General features: G+C 37.9%; 1 protein-coding gene across 9 annotated transcripts in view; it reads right to left on the reverse strand.

The window, feature by feature from the left end:
- The window catches only part of MID1 (midline 1), a 388,014-nt gene that overhangs the window by 38,612 nt on the left and 325,254 nt on the right, over window positions 1–24,148 (reverse strand). For all 9 annotated transcript variants that reach the window (XM_063601877.1, XM_063601875.1, XM_063601876.1 and 6 more), the window contains exon 4: window positions 11,380–11,487. In XM_063601877.1, coding sequence (XP_063457947.1) covers window positions 11,380–11,487 — 108 coding nt within the window. The remainder of the gene's footprint in view (window positions 1–11,379; window positions 11,488–24,148) is intronic.

Below are 24,148 nucleotides of genomic sequence, written 5' to 3' on the forward strand. Positions count from 1 at the left end.
GAAGGAAAACTAATTTACAGTCCACAGGACAAACCAAGTGAATGGAATATTTAATCACACAGCATAAAGAATCATTTAAATTACATGGCCGAATTGCAGATGTTTAATACAATTCCAGCAAAAGAAAATAAGGTCAAAATATTCCTTTAGAATAACTTCATGACAACTACTTATCCTTTAGATATGCCTATTAAAGACCACACACATTTCAAATGCGATGATGCTTGAACTCCAGTTTCTTCTTTTCTTTTTCTATCATGATATTGAACATTAAAAGTGACATAACAGGAAAAAGAATAAAAGAGCCCTAAATCATGCAAAAATTAAAGCAAGACAAAATGAGAGTCGCCTGTGAAAATATCGGAATGTTCTACAGAGAACAATTTTGGGCATAATTTTAGTTATAGGTTAGTGTACAATTTCATCTGATACACCTGATTTGAGCTTTGCAAACCTAGTGTAAAAGAATCAGCTGGGGATCATTTTGAAAGAAAAACAGTAGATGTTTGGGTCTACGCTCCAATATTTGAGTTAAGGAGTTGTAATTCGCAGAGCAGGAGGAATTTGCATTTCAACAAGCAACAAATGTTTTTAAGCCTGCAGGTGATGAATCATTAGGACAGTCAGGACTAGCCTTTAAAAAACCAAATAGAAGAGGAGAATAGCAAATAGCAGAGTGCATTCCTGGTAGAAAAGGCAAGTTGGGTTTTGTAAAACCTTTTGTGTGTGTGCATGCGTGCACGCTGTATTGTGATGTCATATGTATTTCTTACTGCTGGTTACAGTAAAGAAAAAAGAAAAAAGAAAAACACTGCTCTAAGTTAGGTGTTCCTAGGCTGTGATCTGTGGGCCAAATCAGCATACAGCCTGTTTGTGTAAATAAAGCTTTATTGGCATACTACCACACTCATTGGTTACACATAATCTATGGCTGCTTTCTTGCTACAATGTTGTGCAGAAGTGAGTTGCTGCAACAGAGACTGTATGGCAAAGCCTAAAATATTTGTTATCTGGCCCTTGACAGAAAAGTCGGCTAACCCCTGGCTTAAATGATTACAGTCAGATGGCCCTGATTTGCAGCACACTCTGAAACACTGTCCTACTTGTCACAGCACTTCAAACTCAGACACCCAGCATGGAGCGAAGTACTTAGTTTTCTATTAGACAACACTTTTTAATGTATTATTTTTAAAAGCTGACAAGGTGAATAAAATTTGATGTTTAAAAAAATTAGATACTGACACATAAAAAGATTCTGTATGTGTCTGCCTTAATGCTGCAAGGGAAATATTTTCCAGTCAACTCTTCATTTTTCCTTTGGGAAGTGAGATTACCACATTGTAACTTTTGGAATTTACTCTCTACTAGTCATGGAAATAGTTTGCCTGCTGGAATCTCCTTTTAGCAGGGACACAGGGCTGTTTATATCATTTTATTTGCTGTTTATTATACCTTACACATTCTTTTAAAAGCCGCTTTATTTTGCTTGAAATGCGTTTTAAACACTTATTTTTATATAAATCTTTTTATATGTATGTAGGATACACACCCCAAAACAATTAGGTCCAAACAATGCATCCTCAATTCACACAAGTATCTGAACTGAAAATGAGGCCTGTTCTCACCAACTCTTTAAGGCCATGGAGAGCTCAACATTTAGTCCAAGTTAATTTTCTTAAACTTTTAAGATTTAGTGTACATAAAAGGCAGTGAAGAAAAGGGACCCTTATTTTGTTGAGCTTTGGCCTTCAGAAGTCTACCATAGATCTCTGTGTCTGAACATTAAATGAATGAACTCAATCTGAATTTAGCTCTTTGTGTGTTGACATGAAACTTATCCCCGACTACTGAAAAAAAGAAGAAAATTCTTTCCCAGGGAGCCTCATGGCTTAAGACTCTCCAGTCCGCCCACCTATAAAGGCTGTCGAGTTAATTTGTTTCAGAGAATGTACAATGGTCCAAGAGCAGGAATCATCAGTAGGTACTAACGTGTAATAATATCACCTGCTTGGTGACCTCATCAATTGCAGAATTTGAGGTGAGTTTGACAGCTGAGTGACTAGTGTCAGAGATAGACAGGGGCAAAATAAGGCAGTTGATGAAACTCACTTTTGTGATCTCCACAATTCTGCCTGGTTCTTGCTCCACCTGCCCACTTCCAATTGCTTGTCAGAAGGCCCCACCATCCGTTCTTTAGACTCAATGCTCTCAGTTGCCACTGCCACCCTGGGGTGCAGGGACCCAAGTCCCCCAGTGAACCCCAAGTCCACACTTGCCCTCCCTGTCTGGCACCTCAGATTTCCACGGGTTGGCATTCACACCCTTCCTCTTAAAAACAGGCCTCTGACACAATATGCCCTGGCTAGGGACTTGAGTCACTGTGAGTTTCAGGGTTTGGAATCAACTAGTCCTTGGTCATGTGCCAAAGTACTAACTCAAGAGAAAAGGAGTGCGGCCCTCATCTTTCCCAAGTAACATCTGCTTTCTAAGATTGCCTTCTGAGATAATGTTGCTGAGCAAATGTATACTTTTTAAAAAGTGAAGCATTCCATACATACAAAAAATTTAAGAATATAATGAACTGTCCTGTACATAGTACCAGGTTTACTAAATCTCAGTATTTTCATCATATGAGCTTCAGAGTTTTCAAAAGGAAGTAAAAAAGATTTTTTTTTGAGATAGGGTCTTGCTCTGTCACCCAGGCTGGAGTGTAGTAGCATGATTATGGATCACTGCAGCTTTGACCTTCCAGGCTCAAGCAATCCTCCTGCCTCAGCCGCCTGACTAGCTGAGACCACAGGCACATGCCACTACACCCGGCTAATTTTTATTTTTATTTTTATTTTTTGTAGTGATGGGGAACCACTATGTTGCCCAGGCTGGTCTCAAACTCCTGGGCTCAAGTGATCCTCTCGCCTTGGCCTCCCAAAGTGCTGGGATTATAGGCATGAGCCACCACACCTGGTGGTAAAATATTATTGATAGCATTAAAGCCTCTGTGTGGCACTTTATAATCTCACTCATGTCTCTCTCCAGAAGAAAAGACCCTCTCGAATTTAGAGCTGATCACTCCCAAACATGTTTATGTACACATACCTAAACAATGTATGGGATTTTTTGGTAGTTTATTAAATTTTATATAATGCTTGTACAAATAAGTATATAACTTTCTTCTGTTTTTGTGATTTGTCCGTGCTAATACATATCACCCTAGTTCATTAATTTTAATTTCTGAAGACTTTTTCATTATATAATACACAATTTATATGTCTAATAAACAGCTGAATTGAGATAGAATTTACATATCATAAACAGTACATAAAGTGCAAATTTGACACTTTTTCAAATATGTATGCACCCATGAAACAGTCACCACAGTCAAGATAATAAACATATATATCATGCCCCACAATTTACTCCTGCTCCTTTGTAATTAACTGTGCCCATCCTTTCCTGTCATCCCATCCCTAAAAGCAATCATTGATTTGCTTTTCGTCACTGTAGATTAGTAGAAAGTGCCGTTTCTCGAATTTCATATGAATCTACTCATACAGAATATACTACTTTCTGTCTGACTCCTTTCACGCACCTTAATTATACTGAGATCCATCCATGTTGTTGCATTATAACTAGTGTAACTAGTTTATTCCTTTTTATCGCCAAAGAGTATTTCATTGTGTGATTATGACACAAATTGTTTACCCATTCATCTGTTGATGGACTTTGGGCCATTTCTAGTTTGGGGCTATTACAAGTAAAATTAACATGAAATTTCACCTACAAGTCTTTTTTTTTTTTTTTTTGGATAGGGTCTCACTCTATCACCCAGGCTGGAGTGTAGTGGCATCATTTCAGCTCACTGCAACCTCTGCTTCTTGGGCTCAAGCGATTCTCCAGCCTCAGCCTCCTGTGTAGCTGGGATTACAGGAGTGAGCCACCAACACCTGGCTAATTTTTGTGTTTTTTGTAGAGACAGGGTTTCACCATGTTGCCTAGGCTGGTCTCAAACTCCTGAGCTCAAAGCAATCCACCTGCCTCGGCCTCCCAAAGTGCTGGGATTACAGGTGTGAGCCACCGTGACCAGTCTCACCTACAAGTTTTGTATGGACATAGCTTTCCTTTCTCTTGGTAAATACCTAAATGGCTGGATCATATGGTAAGTGTATGCTTACTTAAGAAACTGCCAGCTTTCCAGCATGTACTACTTTAATTCCCACCTCCAGCAGTTTGTGAGAGCTCTGGTTCCTTCACATTTTTGCCAACACTTGGTATGCGCCATCTTTTGAATTTTAATTATTCTAGTAGGTAGGAAGCAGTATCTCATTGAAATTTATTTTGCATTTCATTAATGACTAATGATACTGAACCATCTTTTCACGTGCTTATTTACCATCTGTGATGGTTAATACTGAGTCCCAACTTGATTGGGTTGAAGGATGCAAGTATTGATCCTGGGTGTGTCTGTGAGGGTGTTGCCAAAGGACATTAACACTTGACTCAGTGGGCTGGGGAAGGCAGACCCACCCTTAATTGGGTGGGCACCATCTAATCAGCTGCCAGCGAATATAAGAAAAAACATGAAAAGGAGAGACTGGCTTAGCCTCCCCGTCTACATCTTTCTCCCATGCTGGATGCTTCTGCCCTCGAACATCGGACTCCAAGTTCTTCAGTTTTGAGAGTCGGACTGGCTCTCCCTGCTAGCTTGCAGACGGCCTATTGTGGGACTTTGTGATTGTGTAAGTTAATACTCAATAAACTCCTCTCTCTCTCTATATATATATATCCTATTAGTTCTGTCGCTCTAGAGAACCCTAAGTAATACATCATCCACACCTCTTCTTTGGTAAAGTATTCAAATCTTTTATGCATTTTGGTGAAAGGCTTGTTTTCTTATTAATGAGTTTTGAGAATTTGTTATATATTCTGGATACAATCCTTTATTAAAATAAATAATTTGTAAATATTTTCGCCTAGTTTGTGGTTGGTCTTTTCAGTCTCTTAACAGTGCATTCTGAAGAGGTTTTTAATTTTGATGAAACCCAACATATAAATATTTTCTTTTATGGATAATGCTTTTGTCATTTGTATGTAAAGAATCTTTGCCTAACCCAAGGTCAAGATCTCCTCCACGTTTTCTTCTAGGAGTTTTACAGCTTTTACCTTTTACATTTAGATACATAATCAATTTTGAGTAAAGTCTTGTATATAATGTGAAGTATGGATCAAACTTCATATTCTTACATACAGATATCCAATTGCTCCAGCACCAGCTACTAAAAAGACAATCCTTTCTCCACTGAAATTGCCTTTGCATCTTTGTTGAAAATCACTTGTCCATATATGTATGAATCTACTTCTCAAGTCTTTTTGCTGATCCTTTGATCTATTTGTCCATCTTTATACAAATACCACCTTATATTGATTTCTGAAGCCTTATAATAAATCTTGAAATCAGCTGATGTTAGTTCTCCAACTTTGTTATTATTTTCAAAGTTTTTTTTTTTTTTTTTTTTTTGAGACAGAGTCTCTCTCTGTTGCCTGGGCCGGAGTGCAGTGGCGCAATCTCGGCTCACTGCAAGCTCCGCCTCCCGGATTCACGCCATTCTCCTGCCTCAGCCTCCTGAGTAGCTGGGACTACAGGCTCCTGCCACCATGTCTGGCTTATTTTTTGTATTTTTAGTAGAGACGGGGTTTCACCGTGTTAGCCAGGATGGTCTCGATCTCCTGACCTCATGATCCGCCCGCCTCGGCTTCCCAAAGTGCTGGGATTATAGGTGTGAGCCACCGCACCCGGCCTATTTTTCAAAGTTTTAAATGATTATGCTATATCCTTTGCATTCTAATATGAACTTTAGAATCGGCTTGTCAATTTCTGCAAAATAACCTGCTGGAATTTTCATTGAGATTATGTTGAATCTACAGGTTGATGTGGAAAGAACAGAAATCATAACTTTTCTGAGTCTTTACCCCATAACATGATACATGGCTTCATTTTTTAGTTGTCTTTAATTTCTCTCAGCAATATTTTGTAGTTTTCAAGGTCTTTCAAGTCTCACCCATCTTTTGTTAGATTTATCACTAAGTATTTCATATTTGTGAGGCTGTTTTAAATGGAATTTCTTTTTTTAAATTTCAATTTTCAATTGTTACTAATATATTGAAATGAAATTGGCTTTTGTATTGTGATCTTATTCTATGTCAGATGTTTCAGTCTTTGCTTTATGGTTGTTTTTTTAAAATTGTTTGGTCTAAAAAGAAAAATCCCTCCTACTCTGGGATCATATGTATGTTTTCTGTTAATGTGGTTCTGTTAACAGATATTCTGTAGTTGAGCCATCCTTGTATTATAAGAATAAAGGCTATTTTGATGTGTTTAATAAAACACTGATGGATTACATTTTCTCATATTAAAAAAAATTTTTGTGTCTATATTCATGAATGATATTCTCTCACCCTAGATTTTTTAACGTTGTATGTATTTGGTATCAAGATCATACACTCTACATAAAATGTCTTTTTTCTATTTTCTGAAGTAGTTTATATGAGAATGAGATTATTAGTTCCTGGAACTTCTGTTAAAGTAACCTATAGAACTGTGGGAGGCTGGTGCCATTTTGGGGCAGAAATGCAAGTTGACGGACATTTTCAATGACTTATTAAATGTCTTCTGCTTTTAAATTTTTGGTTTATTCAGGTTTTCTACTACTTCCTTACGTAAGTTTTCAAATTATTGGCATGAAGACATTTACACAATTTTCTTATGTTTAAAAAAGTCTCTATTGTATTTATGGTATATTTGTTTATGGGGCCCCACACTCTTTTTTCCTTCATCAACCTTAACTACAGATTGGTCTTTTAAATTATTTTTTACAAGTAAAACTCCTCCTGATTAAGGGCTGGCAAACTTTTCCTGTAGAGGACCAGATAGTCAATATTTTAGGCTTTGAAGACCACATACTGTCTCTGTCACACATATATTGTTTTTCTTTATTTTTTTTTAACAACCTTTTAAAAATGGGGGAAAAGGCACTTTACTCACAGATGTTTCAAAATTAGGCTGCGAGTTGTTCTTTGCTGACAGCTGTTCTTGTTTGTTTCCTGTTTTTCTTTCATTTACTTTTCTTCCTTTATTTCTTTCCTCTGCTTTCACTGGGTTTATCCTGTTGTGCTTTTTCTAGCTTTATTTGAAAGCTAATTTTTTACTTTTAGTATTATCTTTTTTGGGGGTGGGGGGACAGGGTCTTGCCGTGTTGCCCAGGCTGGTCTTGAACTCCTGGACTCAAGCAATCCTCCTGCCTCGGCCTCCCAAAGCGTTGGGACTACAGGTGTGAGCTACCATGCCCAGCCTCTTTTTCAAAAGAATTAAAGCCTGTAAGTTTGCCTTCAGATACTTTTTTGCTGCTTACTACTTATGATATATTATAGTTCTTTTACTGTGGTTTACTTCTACATTTAAAAAATATTACTGTGAAGATATATTTATATATGAATAGATTTTAGTGTCCAAAAACTATAGAAACTATTATTTTATTGTTGATAATATCTAATGAGATACAGTGTGTGGTCTTAGAGGCAGGGTTCTATGGTATTCAGTTTTTGAAATTTGCTGAAATACTTGCTTTCAACCAAGTGCATGATTATTATTTTAAAAATGCCCCATGTGTAGGTTTTCCTATATACTTTCCTATCTTTTGAGTTCAAACTCAGTCGGCATTTGTCAAACTTTAATGTCACTCAGACGTAAAAGAATGCCTTTTATGGCATTCCCAAGGTGGTGACCAAAACTCAGTTTCCAAATTTCCACTGCAGCTGAGTTTTCTTTCTAATTTCAATATCTACATTTTTCCCTCCAAAACTGCTAATTTGTTGCTTTCCTATCTATTTTTTTATTTCATTTCCTTCTTTTGTGGCTTCACTTTTTTTGCTCTTTTGAAAGAGAAGTTATTCCTTCATTTCTTTCTTTGAACATCTTAAGACTACTTCTTTTAAAGTCTTTTTCTTATTTTCCTATAAAATTAATTTTATCTGGGGTAAGATAATGTTGTCTGCTGATTTTGCTGGCTGTATGTTTAGAAATTTAAGATTTCTTTATATACTTTGAAATTAAACTTAGAGTTTCAGTTTTAAAGGGAAGTAATTTATAATTCTTTCCTCTCTCACCCTCCTTGCTCAGCCTACCCTGCTCTGATAGTTTTCCAGTTGCCTTCACCTGGCCCTTGAGGTCATTATTCAGGAATCCCATCCTTATCTCTGTGCTCCTGTTCTGTGTGGGTATCAGAAACAGTGTGAACACAGGCTTCAAGCTAACAATGTGACTTTGCTAAAAGCTATGATATGAGGGAAAGGTTGGCAATAAGTTTTGACTGAAGCATGAAGCCTTCTATAGCCCATGGCATTAAATAATGAGCCTGATTTCCATTCCCCATCCCATCTGGAGCACTTCTAGGTCCTTTCCCCAAAGCTTCAAGAACTATTTATCCACAGGAGCTAAAGCCAAAGCTACTTTGGCCTCTTCCAGACCAAATCCCAGTAGCCTGTATCCTCAGCCACAGTCATGGCTTTTCAGTTTTGTCTCATTTCTGGCCTGTGGAGATGTTTATCTTGTTTTTGGTTCAGCTATATGTCTTTGCTTTTGCATTTTATTAAGGTCTTTATTACTGACATGTATTTGGGGTAGAACGAGTGCACCGAAGCATAAACTCCATGCATCACTATGGCTGGAACTTGGGGACACCTGCACTACTCTGATCTAGCTCATGAGAGAAACCCTGGTGGTGGGAAGTCCAAGCTAAGTAAGAGAAGGGAAGGCAAGCTAGCCAGGAAGTTGTGGTGGAGTGCCCTTGCAGGCTGAATAAGGGCTCTCAATGCTGCCCACATCCTAATCTCAGGAATCTTTGAATATGTTACTCACATGGCAAAAGGGACTTTACAGACATGATTAAGGATCATGAGATGGGGATGTTACCCTGAATTATCCAGGTAATCCCAATGTAGTCACAAGGGTCCTTATAAGAGGAAGGCAGGAAGGCCTGTGTCAGAGAAGACGTGAGGATGGGAAGAGAGGTCACATTGATGCAAAGAGACCATGAGCCAAAGAATGCAGGCTACCTGTAAGAGCTAGAAAAGGCAAGAAAAAATGGATTTTCCCCTAAAGCTTCCAGAAAGAAACAGCACTGCCAAAACCTTGACTGTCGATTTTGTTTAACCCAGTGAGATCGATTTTTGGATTTCCGAATTTCAGCACACTGAGATAATAAATCTATGTTGTCTCAAGCCACCAAGTTTAAGGTAATTTGTTATTGCAGCAATAAGAAACTAGTAAGAGTAAGGTGCAAAACCTCAATTAGAGAGGAAGAGGAAGTGCTTTTTCAAAAAAATTATTTATTTATTTATTTTTTACTTTGAGATCTATTGCATGGCATGGTGAAAACAGCAAATAAATAATAATGTATTATACAGTTCAAAATCACTAAGCAAGTAAATTTCAAATGTTCTCACCACAAAAAAAGGCTTTGAGATGATGGATATGTTAATTAGCTTGATTTAGTTATTCCATATTTCATCCATAAATTATAACATCACTTTGCACTCCATAAATATAAATAACTGTTTGTCAATTTAAAATTAAAAATGAAAATAAACTAATATGTGTACTGAGAGCTAATCTCTGCATGCAACCATGTAAAGATAGCAAATTACCTTCTGTATGCATATGAATAATTAATTGTGACTGTACTTCAGGTGGCCATGTGTCTGAGAACCTGGAATATTTCTAGAATTAAGAGATGTGCACCTATGATGCACGATGATGATGGAAGATGAAATATATCCTGTAAGGATTCCAGATGGACACTCAGTGCTCTTCTAAATTGGACAATTCGTATGTGGGGAAAAGTAGCTTTTCGGCACATGTGAGTCCTTGGCCAGGGAATAATTTCATGTTAATCTGTTAATCTACTATACCAGCATCAATAACTATTTGATTTCACTATTTTTTAGATCATTTTAATAATTTATGTGTATAAATATTTTGTAATCTATATAGACAGAGTAATCTAAAACATTGTACAATATTAGAAGGTACCTGTTAAATTTTGTGGAAAACACAGAAAACCACATACATTAGCCACGGTTATCTCTGTGTTTCACTTAAAACTTGCTAGTATGTTTTAATTATACATATTTTGTTTTAAAGTACAACTATGAACAATAATAATAGAAATGCATGAATTTATTGGATCATAAATAAACGCTTCTATTTTTAAAAATCCATAGAAAAATTATCCTTGGCCAGGCATAGTAGCTCGTGCCTGTCATCCCAGCATTTTAGGAGGCAGAGGCAGAGGCAGGTGACTTGCTTGAGCCCAGGACTTCGAGACCAGCCTAGGCAACATGGTGAAACCCTGTCTCTACAAAAAATATAAAAATTAGCCAGGTGTGGTGGCCCATGCCTGTAGTCCCAGCTACTCAGGAGGCTAAGGCAGGAGGATTGTCTGAGCCCGGGAGGCGGCAGTTGCAGAGTTGCAGTGAGCCATGATCGTGCCACTGCACTCCAGCCTGGGTGACAGATAAAGACTGTCTCAAAAAAAAAAAAAAAAAGAAGAAAAAAGAAAGAAAAATTATCCCTGAATGTGGCAGAGAATTGGGTAAAATTAAAAGGATCATAAGTATTTCAATAAAAACATGACTAATTTTAAAATAGAATAAACTGATGGATTATAAAGTGACCAACAGTTTGTGAATGAATTTTGAATAAATAAGAAAGCGGCTATAAAGAATGTATGTCAATTTATCTTAAAAATATAGTTTGCTGTAAAACAATAGGAAATTAAAACATAGAAACATTAGAAAAGAAGTACTATTACTATATCCACAAAGGAGTATATGATATAGTGAAACCCCAGGGGTTTTGGGACCATGAAGTTATACCTGTATACATTTCCTCAAAAACATGGGAAAGTACTTCATAATTTCTATAAATAAAGTCAGATTCATTTTTAATTTATGTAATGCTATGCTAGTTTCTAGGATATCACAATGAATACAAAATAAACTCTGCCTCCACAGAACCCACCTTCTCATAGACAAGTGAGATAGAAAACAATGGCCATGATAGACAAGACCTTTATGCTACCTCCTGGCGCTGGGCAATGGAGCAGCCCTTGTATCACAGGTCTTCACAGGAGACCATAGTACAAAGAAAAGGATGGAGAAAAAACTGCCAAGCAAAGGCCTTTTAACTAAGTCTTAAAGACTTAAGAGGGAATTATAGAATGTATAGAAAAAGAGGGTTCTCAACATTTCCAAAGTCCCTGGAGTGTATTAGGATTTATTTTCTCCAGGTAGAGAACATGAAATCTTCTGCCCTAGAAATCATACCTTCCCTTCTTTGATCTTGGTTCCAATAATCTGTCGTCTTTGCTGAATGATCTCAATGAGAAGATCACACTCCTCTGTCAATTTGGCTTCTTGACGTGATGCATTGACCTACAGGATAAGTACAATGGTAAGTGTTAATTTGGCCTTTGTTTTTCAGTTAAGTGCTATTTTTAATGTATACTAGGATGTTTCTAGTAATCTCTGAAAAGATATTTTAAATGTTAACTCTTTGTCCGATTACGCAAGGATGGCAAATATAGGACTTACATGGCCACTTCCTAATTTGCATCCTTGGAAAACATTATTATCCAATGACAGCAGTCTTTTCTACTAAGCCAGACTCAGCTGCAGAATCTTTAATATAACATGTACATAGCCATTACCAATTAGTTGGAAAATGATGTGTCATGTGAAATATATTTGCAATTCCTACTTTTATATTTTTAAAAAGTATCAAATTTGCCCTGTTAAACATAAAAAAAGTAAGTTAAAAAAACAATCAATATTATTCTTTTATGGAGGACAGATTACTATCAATCTCTTTTAGACAAATTTTCCGTAAGCAATGTAGCAAGCCTGTATCACATTTGACATTTCTCTTAAATACAAACATCAATTTTGTATCTAATCACTATAAAACATAAAAAGCACAAAAAGATGGTTCAATAGTTTATTAATCTTATGACATAATTTAAAATTATACTCCTAGTATACTTCTGAAAGATCAAGGTTCTACAACGAAAGCATACCATTCATGTGGATAGGTGGATCATTAGAGTGGCTTGTATTTGAAGTTTTTGTGACTTGCATGCAAGGGAGGCTTACAATTAGCTCATTCTTGGCAACTAGGCCTGGGAAATACTCTGCACATGCTATTTCCTCCATCTCATGACAATTCTGAAATGCTTATTCACAAACAGAAACCCAGAAACCACAGCTGTGAGAGATGGAGATAGCAGGCATGAGGTTTATTATTTTAACACAGCCACAGGAGAAGTTGCAATGTTACAAAGAATGACAATGGCATTGATTATTCTAGCATATCTCAGGGAGGAGACATGGCCCAGTCCCTAGCCTTTTTGATTTGGAAGGCTTTAATTGGAGTAATTTCATTCTCTATGAATGAGATAAACTGGAAGTAGGGTCATGAGTTCAAGATAAAAATCCACTGATGGCTGTTCACAGAAACCATGTCCTGTTTCCAGAGGCCCAGGATTCCTTGAATTTTATTCCTGATCATTGTTCAGACATAACATAGAGACTACTCAAGACATCTTATTGAGAAGATGATGGTCACTGGCCATTTGCAGTAAACCATGAGATTATGTCCTACATCAGTTTAGCAGACAGAGTTATTTGCTAAGTATTTGTTTAATGAACAAAGAGAAAAATTAAAAATGCAGTGACTGAGAAGTACAAATGTGGAACTCAGGCTAATATTTCAAGGAGGATAATCATTAGGCTTCATTTCTCTTACTGTTATTTTTATGTCATCATTTCTAGTTCCCCTTGAGGTTTCTCAAATAAATTTAGCTATTGACATATTTACTTGAAACTTACACTCAGTAAATTTCTTCTGTTTCCTTTTGACCTCAAACTGAATTTAATAACTGACTACAACTGAGTTATGAAAAGGATGGGACCATATTGATAACATGAGCACATTATGATGGAGGAAGTAAAATTTCTAGAAAGTAGCACTGACGAAGCTTCTTTGCTCGACCAAACTTTAGTGTTGAACTTTCTCCTGGGCCCTTCTGTGCACTTTCTTGTAAACCAGTTTTAGCAAGAACCCTGCAGAGTTGGTTTAGCCAGAATCCTCCATCTCCATATCTGATCACTCTCAGTATCTGATTGGGTTCTTCATCCTTCACCATGCCCCAGGGGATGTCTGATCAACTTGGCCTACCTTCAGCAAGAATCCTTTTAGGTCAGTTTAACCAGAATCTCCCTTACCCCTGATGTTTCCTCTTAGTAATTTTCCATCCACTTATCATCACCCTGCTCCTTGGCTGTAAATCCCCACTGGTCCACGTGACATTGGGAGTTGAGTCCCATTCTATACTGAGGTCTCTTTCCCCTTATTACAATAGTCCTGAATAAAATCTGTTTTTACAGCTTTAACTACTGTCCAGCTCTAGTTTTTCTTTGACAGACCCCACACTTGAAAAGTATCTACTAGAATAAACCCGAAGAGCTAAGTTGTACTTGAGAATACAAGGTAAATCTGATAGAATGTAAGCTCCATATGGGCAGGGATCTTCAGCTGTTGTATTAAATAAGGTATCTATCCCAAGCACCTGGTGCCATGTCTGGCACAAAATAGGCATTCAAAAAATATTTGTTGAATAAATAAATAGGGAAAATGACCTTCCAAGAAGAGACAGGGCAAAAATGTAATGGAGCAAGTAGTTATCACTAGTAATCACTCAATATGCAGGTAATGGATTGGTTTCCAAGGACTGTGTAGACACAAAATTATGTCCTAAGGATTGTTTTATTTGAGGGGGAGGGAGGAAGGGAGTTGATTTTTTTTGAGACAGGGTCTTGCTCTTGCTCTATCACTCAGGCTGGAGTGCACTGGTGCCATCACGGCTCACTGCATCCTCGACCTCTCAGGCTCAAGCAATCCTCCCCCTTCAGTCTCCTGAGTAGCTGGGACTACAGGCATATGCCATGACTCCTGGCTAAATTTTTTAAAATGTATTTTTTTTGTAGAGATGAGGTCTTGCTATGTTGCCCAGGCTAGTCTCAAACTCCCGGGCTCAAGTGGTCCTCCTACCTTGGCCTCTTAAAACTGCTGGGATTACAAGAGTGTGCCACTGCACCTGGCCAGGAATTGATTTTTTAAAACTACCTTATTGGAATATATTTCACATATCATAAAATTTGTCCATTTAAAATGTGCAGTTTTGTGGTTTTTTGTGTATTCACAGATGATTTCATGTGCAATCATCATCACAATCTAAGCCTAGAACATTTTCAGTGCCCAGAAAAGAAAGCCATAATGTGTGCAGTCACTCCACATTTTCCCTACCTGCCCCAGCTCCAGCCCGAGGCAACCACTAGTCTACTTTCTGTCTCTTTATGGATTTGCCTGTTCTGGACGTTTCATATAAATGGAATCAAATAATACATAATCTTTTGTTTGGCTTCTTTCACTTAGCATAATGTTTTCAAGGTTCATCTGTGTGGTAGCATTTATCAGTACTTCATTCCTTTCTATGCCAAATAATATTTCATTGTATGAACAGGCCACTTTTTATCTCTTTAATAGATGCACACTGATGTTTCTAGTTTTTGTTCACTATAAATAATATTGATATGAACATTCATGTACAAGTTTTTGTGTGCCCATATATATTCATTTTTCTTTGATATAGGGGTGGAATTGCTGGGTCACATAACTGTGTTTAATGTTTTAAGGAACTGCCAAGCTATTGTTCAAAGTGGCTGCATTATTTTATATTCCCATCAGAAATACATGAGGGTTCCAATTTCTCCACATCCTTGTTAATGCTTGTTATTGTATGTCTTTTTAATTTTATTTTATTTTTAGTGGGTGTGAAGTGGTATTTCATTGTGGTTTTGACTTACATTTTCCTGATGGCTAATGATGTTGACCATCTTTTTCGTGAACTTACTGGACATCTGTGTATCTATGTTGGAGATATGACTATTCGGATCTTTTGCTCCTTTTGTAATTGGGTCATTGTCTTTTAATTAATAGAATGTATTATTTCTTTACATATTCAGAATACAAGTCCCTTATCAAATATGTGATTTGCAAATATTGCCTCCTGTTTTGTGGGTTATCTTTGCATTTTCTTTATGATACCCTTTAAAGCACAAAACATTTTTAAATTTTAAAGAAGTTAATTTATCTACTTTTCTATTGTTACTTGTGCTTTTGTTGTCGTACCTAAGAAACCATTGCCTATCCCAAGGTCATGGAGACTTACTGTTCTGTTTTCCTCTATAAGTTTTATATTTTATATTTAGGTCTATGAGCCATTTGGAGGTCAGTTTTGTGTATGGTGTGAGGGTAGGCTTCTAACTTTATTCTTTTGCTTATGGATAGCCAGTTGTCTCAGCACAATTTTTTGAAAGACTATTCTTTCTTTCACTGAAGTGTCTGAGAACCTTTGTCAAGAATCAATTGACCACATTGTGAGGTCCTCAAGTTTTAATGTTGTCACTAACATATTCCACACTTCAAGCTCTTCTGGCTTTGACTAAGTCCAGTGAGAACCCACTGCTAATTCTAGAGTATGGGCTGTGAAATGAAATGTGGTGTGTAATATACCCACATGGTGACATTAGGAAAATCTTAGGCTATCTCCATTTGTGAGTTTTCCTATTTTGTAAAATGAGCTGAATAATATCTGCTCTCTTAGCCATGTGGAATTATTGTGGTGAATACATGAAATAATATATGAAGAAACACCTAAACTTATGAAGCCATTGACAAATCTGAGGTACTGTTGTCTGCATTGAGAAGGGATTTTGTAAACAGATTATGATTTAGTTTAGGGTCCATTCACTCTCACAATCATTGGGAGTTGAGTTACTGCATGGTAGAAAAAGTATCCCAGTTGCCATTGTAATATGGGGCTCAATTTAATCCAAATTTTGACTATTTGATTTACAGAATGGATAGGTTTGCTTTACCAAAAAAGTGGGCTGAAATCTTCCTTGTTGAGGCAAATGTGTTTTGAGAAAACTGGTATCACAATCACCATCACCCCAAAATGTAAATTCCTAGAAATTTGGGAACAGGATCTATTCATTTTAGGCCAAGTATTTTTCCTAGATCTTTCAGAGAATACAGATTTAGCTTTCCTTTTGAAACCAGGGAAGTTGAATCTTGTTTTCTACTTTGGTGAATTTCCAAATTCTTGTAACTCTAGTATTCTTATATTCCAAAAGATACAATAAAACAAGTTAAATACTATTCTATATTTCAAAATTTTTTCTACTACAAAGAAGTTTTCCACAGTTTTGCTGTTTCATGTGTCACTTAAACAAAGAATTAACGATTTGATTGGACTTTCTCATTAATTTCTATTAGTTCAAATATGGCAGGGTTTATTGGTTACTTGCAGTTATCTTCTGGTGTTTCTAGTTCCCAGGTTTGGTTTGGAAGCTAGCAGCTCCTGGTTATGATTTTTGCTTTCATTTCTGATTCACATCTTTTGATTCAGAAATCATTGTGGCTGATGGAAGTGCTCTGAGGAGGGCCAATCTAAGGATGCAGAAAACAAGTTCAAACTCTTCTTTCCACTTTTGTGCCATCAGTCTCCTCCTTGGCCCCTAAACTAACGGCAAGAGTGAGATGAAGATAATTAGGAATGATGTCCAGTGGTGGGTAATTACTGTCTCCTGCCTTTGGACCACACTGGAAATGGGGCACTTGACTTCTCAGGATGAAATACAGCTTAAAATTAGGCCTTCCTGGCCGGGCGCGGTGGCTCACGCCTGTAATCCCAGCACTTTGGGAGGCCGAGGCAGGCGGGTCACGAGGTCAGGAGATTGAAACCATCCTGGCCAACATGATGAAACCCCGTCTCTACTAAAAATACAGAAATTAGCTGGGTGTGGTGGCGCATGCCTATAATCCCAGCTAATCGGGAGGCAGAGGCAGGAGAATCGCTTGAATCCAGGAGTCGGAGGTTACAGTGAGCCGAGATCTCAGGCTAGGCTCCTCAATACTATGGTTTTTTCTCACCTCAAGTACACTCATGAGCAAATATCACATTAGCCCACCAGTATGAGAAACTCAGTCACTTTCACCTCATCTCATTTTTGGCCTCACCCATCTGCTCAGCACATACCTTCTCTACATCTAGAGTCAGTTTTCTTTCGCGTCTTGAAATGCATCTTCTCCCCATCAGTCTTGCCTGTAGGGAGTTGCTGACCCACTTTCTCCTATTCCTAGGGTAATATTGCTGCTTCTGTCTGCCAATGACTTTCTGATCCTTTACAGTCTGATGAAAGAGATATTACAAAATTGAATAATGATGTGAATGTAGAAGCACAACAATCATATCTGGCCTGCCTAGTCCTGAGATGGAATTCAGCATTGAGGGTCACTCGGCTTCATTAATGCTCATATCTGCCACCAATAATCAGTTGCAGTCCCATGTAAGTTGCTACTGGGTGCACGGTTTACCTTCCCTTTCTAGAAATGCAGTTATGCGTAATCATTCCCCAGATTAGTTAATGATGACATAAATGGATTAGCTATTTTCTCGAGGGCACTTGGTTAGCAACGCCCAAAGTCTCCCTGCTAAGTTTAAGGTGTAATAGTGTTACAGTGTTTTGAGGAATGGGTGGGGTAAAGAGGACAATTATTTTTTCCTTGTCATATATGTATAAACATTAAAGGGATTTAGTTACATACATATACTAGAAATTGGACTAGGTGTCTGTGAAATGTTCTTTAGCAGTCTGTAAGTGGTTTTTAAGTATTATTTCTAAAACCTGGCTCTTTTAATTTGACTTGTATTCAACTGCAAAATGAGATGTTCAGTGCAGAGTATAAACATCATTAGATTTCAGACGTGTGTGGGCTTAAAATCTTTAGAAATATTTGGAACTCTTAGGATGGAGCATGAGTGAAGGAAAAAATATATCTGGCCAGTTTTCACAGGTGAAATTGATCTAGCATGCATTTTAGAAACCCTCATTTTCTCACTTTGCAGTGCTTTATTGAAATAAGTTAGCCATCCATAGACTTTCAGAATACAGCCTTATAATTCCTCTTGTGAAAATGACACACTGACTTGATATATCACTTCTTATTCGTACACAGACGGAAACACTGAAGTAAGCTTGGGACAGGATAACCCCAATGTGTTGGAGACAGGATATTCTATTTCTGGGTGTTGAGAAGAGGGTTGCTGCACTGCACAAATCCGGAGGCTACTATTCACTTTGAATTCCACAAGAATGGTAGACCCCTTGAGTTGTGCCTCTCTCACCCCGGCCCACCATTACTGCACTCTTGAAATTGCACCATCAAACTGTGAACCCTTTAGTTTAAGATTCTGAACCTTGCCATCTTTGAAACCATTACCAAGGAGTTGGGAGTTTAAAAGACAAATGTCTACTTTACAAGTTTGCCTAGATTTGGCCTCATGGCAAAAACAAAAGCTGTTTCATGCCACGGTGAATAACTGTGACCTTCCATTCCAAGGTCACAAATTAAGGTGATCTTGAGAAAGGCTGAAACATTTTTATACATGATGCTAGGTTGATGTTCTTGTTATTGTTTAGACTCAAAAGGACTTTTCTCTATAACTAAGAATATGTAATTTTGAGTCTGCATCCAAATTTGAAGGGGTTAGTGGTACTACATAATGTGGCATAACCATCCCATCTCACTCCAAAGGAAAAACATTGGAGGAGTTAATTCCAATTTGCCCAAGGCTGAAGTAACTGAAACAAAACAGAGCTTTATATAAGCTGATATTTGGCCTGTGGATGAGGGTACAGGGAGAAAACTGTATGCAAGTGGGCTCTACACCCCGCTGTGTACCACTGACCAGGTGCAAAAAGAAATATGATGATATGAGGGTGCTTTGGGTTTTATTGCCAAAGACAGCTGTGATGAACATTCCAGACTCTGGGGCAAAAGTTAGACAGAGCTGCCAGAGGAACAATGAAAGGGATTCTAATACTTCAGTCTGTATATAAAACTGAGCCAAGGAGAATTGAGGAACAGCAGACAATATTACCGTAATTCATCTGATATGTTTATATGTAATCTTCACTCTGAAACTCTTTCACACCAAAGTCAAATACTTGTGGACCTGGCTCAAGTGAATGAGAGAGAGAGAGAATGGCCTGGCTCCTGAGGTCTCTGTCTTTGGAGGACAAACCAGAGTACGGGACAATATTTTTAATGTTTAATGTGTTAATTTAATATTTAACATTTTTGATCAAATCTTTTTAAACTCCAAGAAAGGCTTTTCAGAAAAATTAAAAATGGAATCCTTTCATAAAGTGCTTTTGGTGGGAAGTAATAGCAGTGATATAGTGATACAACTAGAAGCTACATGTAATCCAGGCTTTAGCATAGTGACGTAGTGGAAAATTATTTGGACCAGAGGAGATCAATTCTACATATTGATTATCCAGACGGGAATTTGCTATGGGACTAAAAAAATAGCTCCGAGGAACCTCATGATAAATCCTCTTTTCTTGAGGTTTCTAAGACTATGAAGCTTGAGTGCTGGACAAGGAAGCAAGACACCATCAAAAATGGCAACACACTGTGGTGAGTAGAGCAATTAAATTCTTTCTTATGAATGAAATACAACTGTAATAAGGCAATAAAACTGCCTAGCAAAAAATGCCATTGCTAATGCCTAAAACTTTGAAACTTCACATAAAGGAGTTTTACTTCCAATAGTAGCATACAGAACATGGCCATTCACGATGTTGTTGATGTCGCTGTTAGTTTTTCAGTAAAGCAAAATCTTCAAACAGGTAAAATAATTTAGAGGGAGCAAGGGCTAATGGAGGCAGTGGTTTGGGGTTCAGGGACTTGAGGAAGTCTTCCCGGGATTGAAACACCAGGTTTTTATTGCTTACTAGTTGTATGTTATTGGGCATTTACTTCAACTATCTACATCTCAAGTTCCCTACCTGCATAATGAGGAAAATAACATTTGTTACCTGGCAGACCAGGTGCGATGCTGCTAAACATCCTACAACACATAAGACAGCCCCCACAACAGTGAAAGGTCCATCCCCAAATCCCACTAGTGTCAAGATTGAGAACCCCTGGGTTAGACTGTGGTGAGAACTAAATGAGTGAATACATGAAAAGCCCTTGACAAATGCTTGGCATGTAATAATTACTACATAAATGTGAACGATCAGTATTGCTAACAAACTCTTTTTATCTGGAATGTCCATAGAGAATTAAAACTAGAGGTTCTAGGACCAGTCAGCCTGTGCTGGTTACCTGAGGACTTTCTAGCATGAATCAAAATTTTGATGCATCTACATCATCAAAATAATAGCTTTGGAAGCTATAACATGAGGCTTAACTCCAGAATTTTTGAAGCTACTTTTAAATCCTAACTGGGTTCCTTGAAGGCTGCCTCCTGATGCAATTTTGGATGGGGGAAGAAGAAGGGTAGAGAACATTCTTCCGTGGTACAGAGCAGGAGTTGGGGGACTTTTTTTTTTTGTAAAGGCCTAGATAGTAATTATTTTAGCATTGTGGGCCAGACGGTCTCTGCTGCAGCTTCTCAACTCTGCCGTTGTAGTGTGAAAGCAGCCATAGACAATACGGATGCAAATGGACGTGGCTGTGTTCAAATAAAACTTTACTTACAAAAACAGTCAGATTTAGCATGAGCATCACAGTTTGCTGACCTCTGGCATAAAGGAAAAATCATGGACTTTATATTCAGAGGACTGCAGGTATGAAAAATATTTGAATTTCTGTGAGAATGTTTCCTCATTTGCATACTTTTGATGAAAATATCTGTAAACAATCTGGTACATAGTAGATGCTCAATAAATATTAGTTTTCTTCTTTTAAGGCATGAATAGCTACAAGTACTGAATTAATGGAATTTCAATTTGAAAATGACAACATACTTGCGGTATGGTTTTCACTTTCCCCATGATGTCCTGCTGACTTCTGTCACAATTATAACAAATGTTACTCCTTCTGTAATGTTTTTCCTAGGCTACACTCAACTGACTTCAATCTTATATTCTTGGCATCAATATCACAGCCTTTTCTTTTTGTGTTTAATGGTAACTTTGTTAGAAGCAGTTCCAAAATGAAGAAGCAGAATGGAAGGGGTTGCTCATAATTCATTGAAAAACAATAAACTCCTCCCTTCCTTTCTCTTATTAATTACACACTTTATAAAACAAATGCTTCACACCCTTCCGTTTGGGCTGGGCACACTGAATGAAAAGAAATCTACTTAACCTGCCATGGGTGTTTGTCTCTATCACGTCTTTTTCATAAAGTTTCTGGAAAGTAGTGATTTCTATTAAATAATTTTCAACAAATGTGTTTGGCATTTGATGTTGTGGTCAGAGGGTAAACAATAACTTTTAGCAGATGACCATTAATGGAGTGCCAGGAAAGATGGAGGTGACGTGTTTAAGGGAAGGGAAGTTATTTCTAATGGAAAGAGGAAACCTCTACTCTATGACTTTACCTTAATCACTTTCAATCTTACATGTTATTTCTCATTAAGTGACATTCCTTTTAGTTGTTGTGCCATGATTCCTGAAAAGTGATGTACTGGAAAAATACTGAGTTGGACCCCTTTTTGGGTTTCAGTTACTCAGGTATAGAAGCCATCTGCTTCTGCAAAGTTCTGGAAAATGAAGATTGGGTTTCTGCTCTTTGGTATTCTGTACAGTGAGTGAAATACACGTGATTACGTCACTGATAGAACTTAACTGGGAGGTACAACTGGAAAATGTTAAGCTTTGTTCTGCCTTCATGACGCACCCACAAGTGATATCTATGAAATATCTTGCCCTGTTGTTGTCATTCTAGAATATCAGGAGAAGTGAGTAGATTGATTTTTAAATATCTTTGATGTCCAGTGATTCATATGTACGTTTATTCAAACACAATGAAAGAGACTTGAGTTTAGAGAAATTGAACATGTGAGCTATAGCCATGACTAGAAAAAGAGACTTGTGCTATCATTTCATTTTAGACATGGTTGGCAGTTGTATCCTCCCCAAGAAGGATATGAGACAAGAATGGATGGTCAAATTGTTGCCAGAAAACACCAGTACTGGGTAGGAAGTGAAACAGGGACAACTACGAAGCCAGTAAAGTGTGACTTACCAAGACCACCTTGGGCAACTGGAGATTAACCCCATTGGGCAACTCTGGGAAACAGTATAGAACATTCCAGCTAATAGGGAAGAAGCAGAGTATTTATGTAACATCTCCCATCAGGAGCTGGTTGAAAGCTGTTGGGGGAAGGTAGGCATTAACTTCCCTTTGGAATTAGTTGGTCCTGGGAGGGGCAGAAAAAGCTCCCAGGCCAGGGAGATAGGACCTGTGAGTGCTATATGGGTATGGCCTTGACAGCTGTAGGCAGGAGCTCTTACACTAGAGGAGACTACAATATAACCATTTTGAGCTCTCATGGAGGACAGAGAGAGCTGGCATCACAGTCATCCAATTTTTCAGTTCCAATGACTTGTGACTAACTGTGGGGCTAAACAGAATTTGCATCGGACAGTGCTTTCTGTACTAGCCTTGGTCATTCCTGACTTCAGGGTCACAATCTACCTACAAGCATTCATTTGCAACTGACTGTAAGTGGGTCTAAGTTTGAGCAATGGTAGGCAAAGTTCCCTGAAAAAGAAAACACGTGACATCTAGCGTGTCAGACCAAAATGTATATTTCCTCATCTAGTGACTCCTAACTTCCATCATTTCAACTCATTGTGAAATTATTATTGTCTTTCTGGAACAATGGTTTGAGAACTTGAAGCCTCTGCAGTAAACTTGACTTTTTTAAAGCTTGAGTTAAGGATTATTTGGAGAAGTGTCCCTCTCTCTCCCTACCCCCTTTTTTTCCTCCCCCCTCCACCCCCATCTCTCCCTCTTTATACATTATCATTAAGATCAACTATATTTCTATAAACAAACCTGACAGATGTTACCATCTAACCTTCCTACCTGGGAAACAGAATGGTCTGTTGAGGTTTGTCAGGATCGGGGTCGGGGTTGTGGGAAGGGAGAGGGCAGCCTGCCAGGTAATGGAAACACTGCTTGCTTTAATTTTATTGCCAAGAACAAAGCCTTCTTATTGTTTAATAGAACCCTTAAAGGCAGGCCTCATTGGCATAGTTCTAATTTTTTCGAGACCACAAACAAGAGGGAATTCTTTAGGGCCACTTCGTGAAAAGCAGAAGAAAAAAATAGTTTATTCTGCAAAAATTAAAGCAATCCTTTGTTTCAGTAGCCAGTGTCTGATTTCAGGTTGGCATCTGTATGTGTCCTCTCTACAGGGGCATTTGTTGGCATTGTCTGCATGGGCACCCACTCTTTCATTCAGATTAATTGGAGGTTATGCCTGACATATGAAGGAACTGGACAGAAACCATCTTTCTCTGGCAAATCATCCCTTTGGCAGCAATACTTTCAGATAACATGCTAAAAGAAGAAATGTTTCGCACCAAAAACAAAGAAGCAAACACTCTCCTCTTGCAAAACCTATTTATAAAACTGGGAACCACACACATCTTCATTCAGTGCTTATTTTGATTCTACCAGCAAACTAAACCTTCTATGCAGTCCTTGCTTCTCAGCAGCAAGTTTTACTTCTCTCTCCATTTAAAGTATAGGTGACCAAAGTTTCCGGTTTCCAGAGATCTTTGCAACAGTGTTAGTAGCTAAGGAATGAAAGTGAGAGGAGATGAGGTCATTCTTGTTATTCCATGAATGAGGAAGATGCTATCAGTGTACAGGGATCATCTATGAAGCAAATCTTAGGGATTTGTTGAGTGCCCACAATGTGCAAAGCACCATGCTAGGACCTGTGGTAGAAACAGAACTTGGCCTGCTAGAAAGAATGACTTCACTAGAGAATAAGCAGCGAACATGCCAAGTGCACACATAATTAACTGCTAAACCATGGGCTACAGAAGTTCTAGAGCTGTGTGGTCCAATATGGCCACCACTAGCCACTTGTGGTTTTGAGCACTTGAAATATGGTTAGTCTGAATTGAGATGTGCTGTGAATATGAAATGCATACA

Source organism: Pan paniscus, chromosome X (genome assembly GCF_029289425.2).
Source record: "Pan paniscus chromosome X, NHGRI_mPanPan1-v2.0_pri, whole genome shotgun sequence".
NCBI lineage: Eukaryota > Metazoa > Chordata > Mammalia > Primates > Hominidae > Pan > Pan paniscus.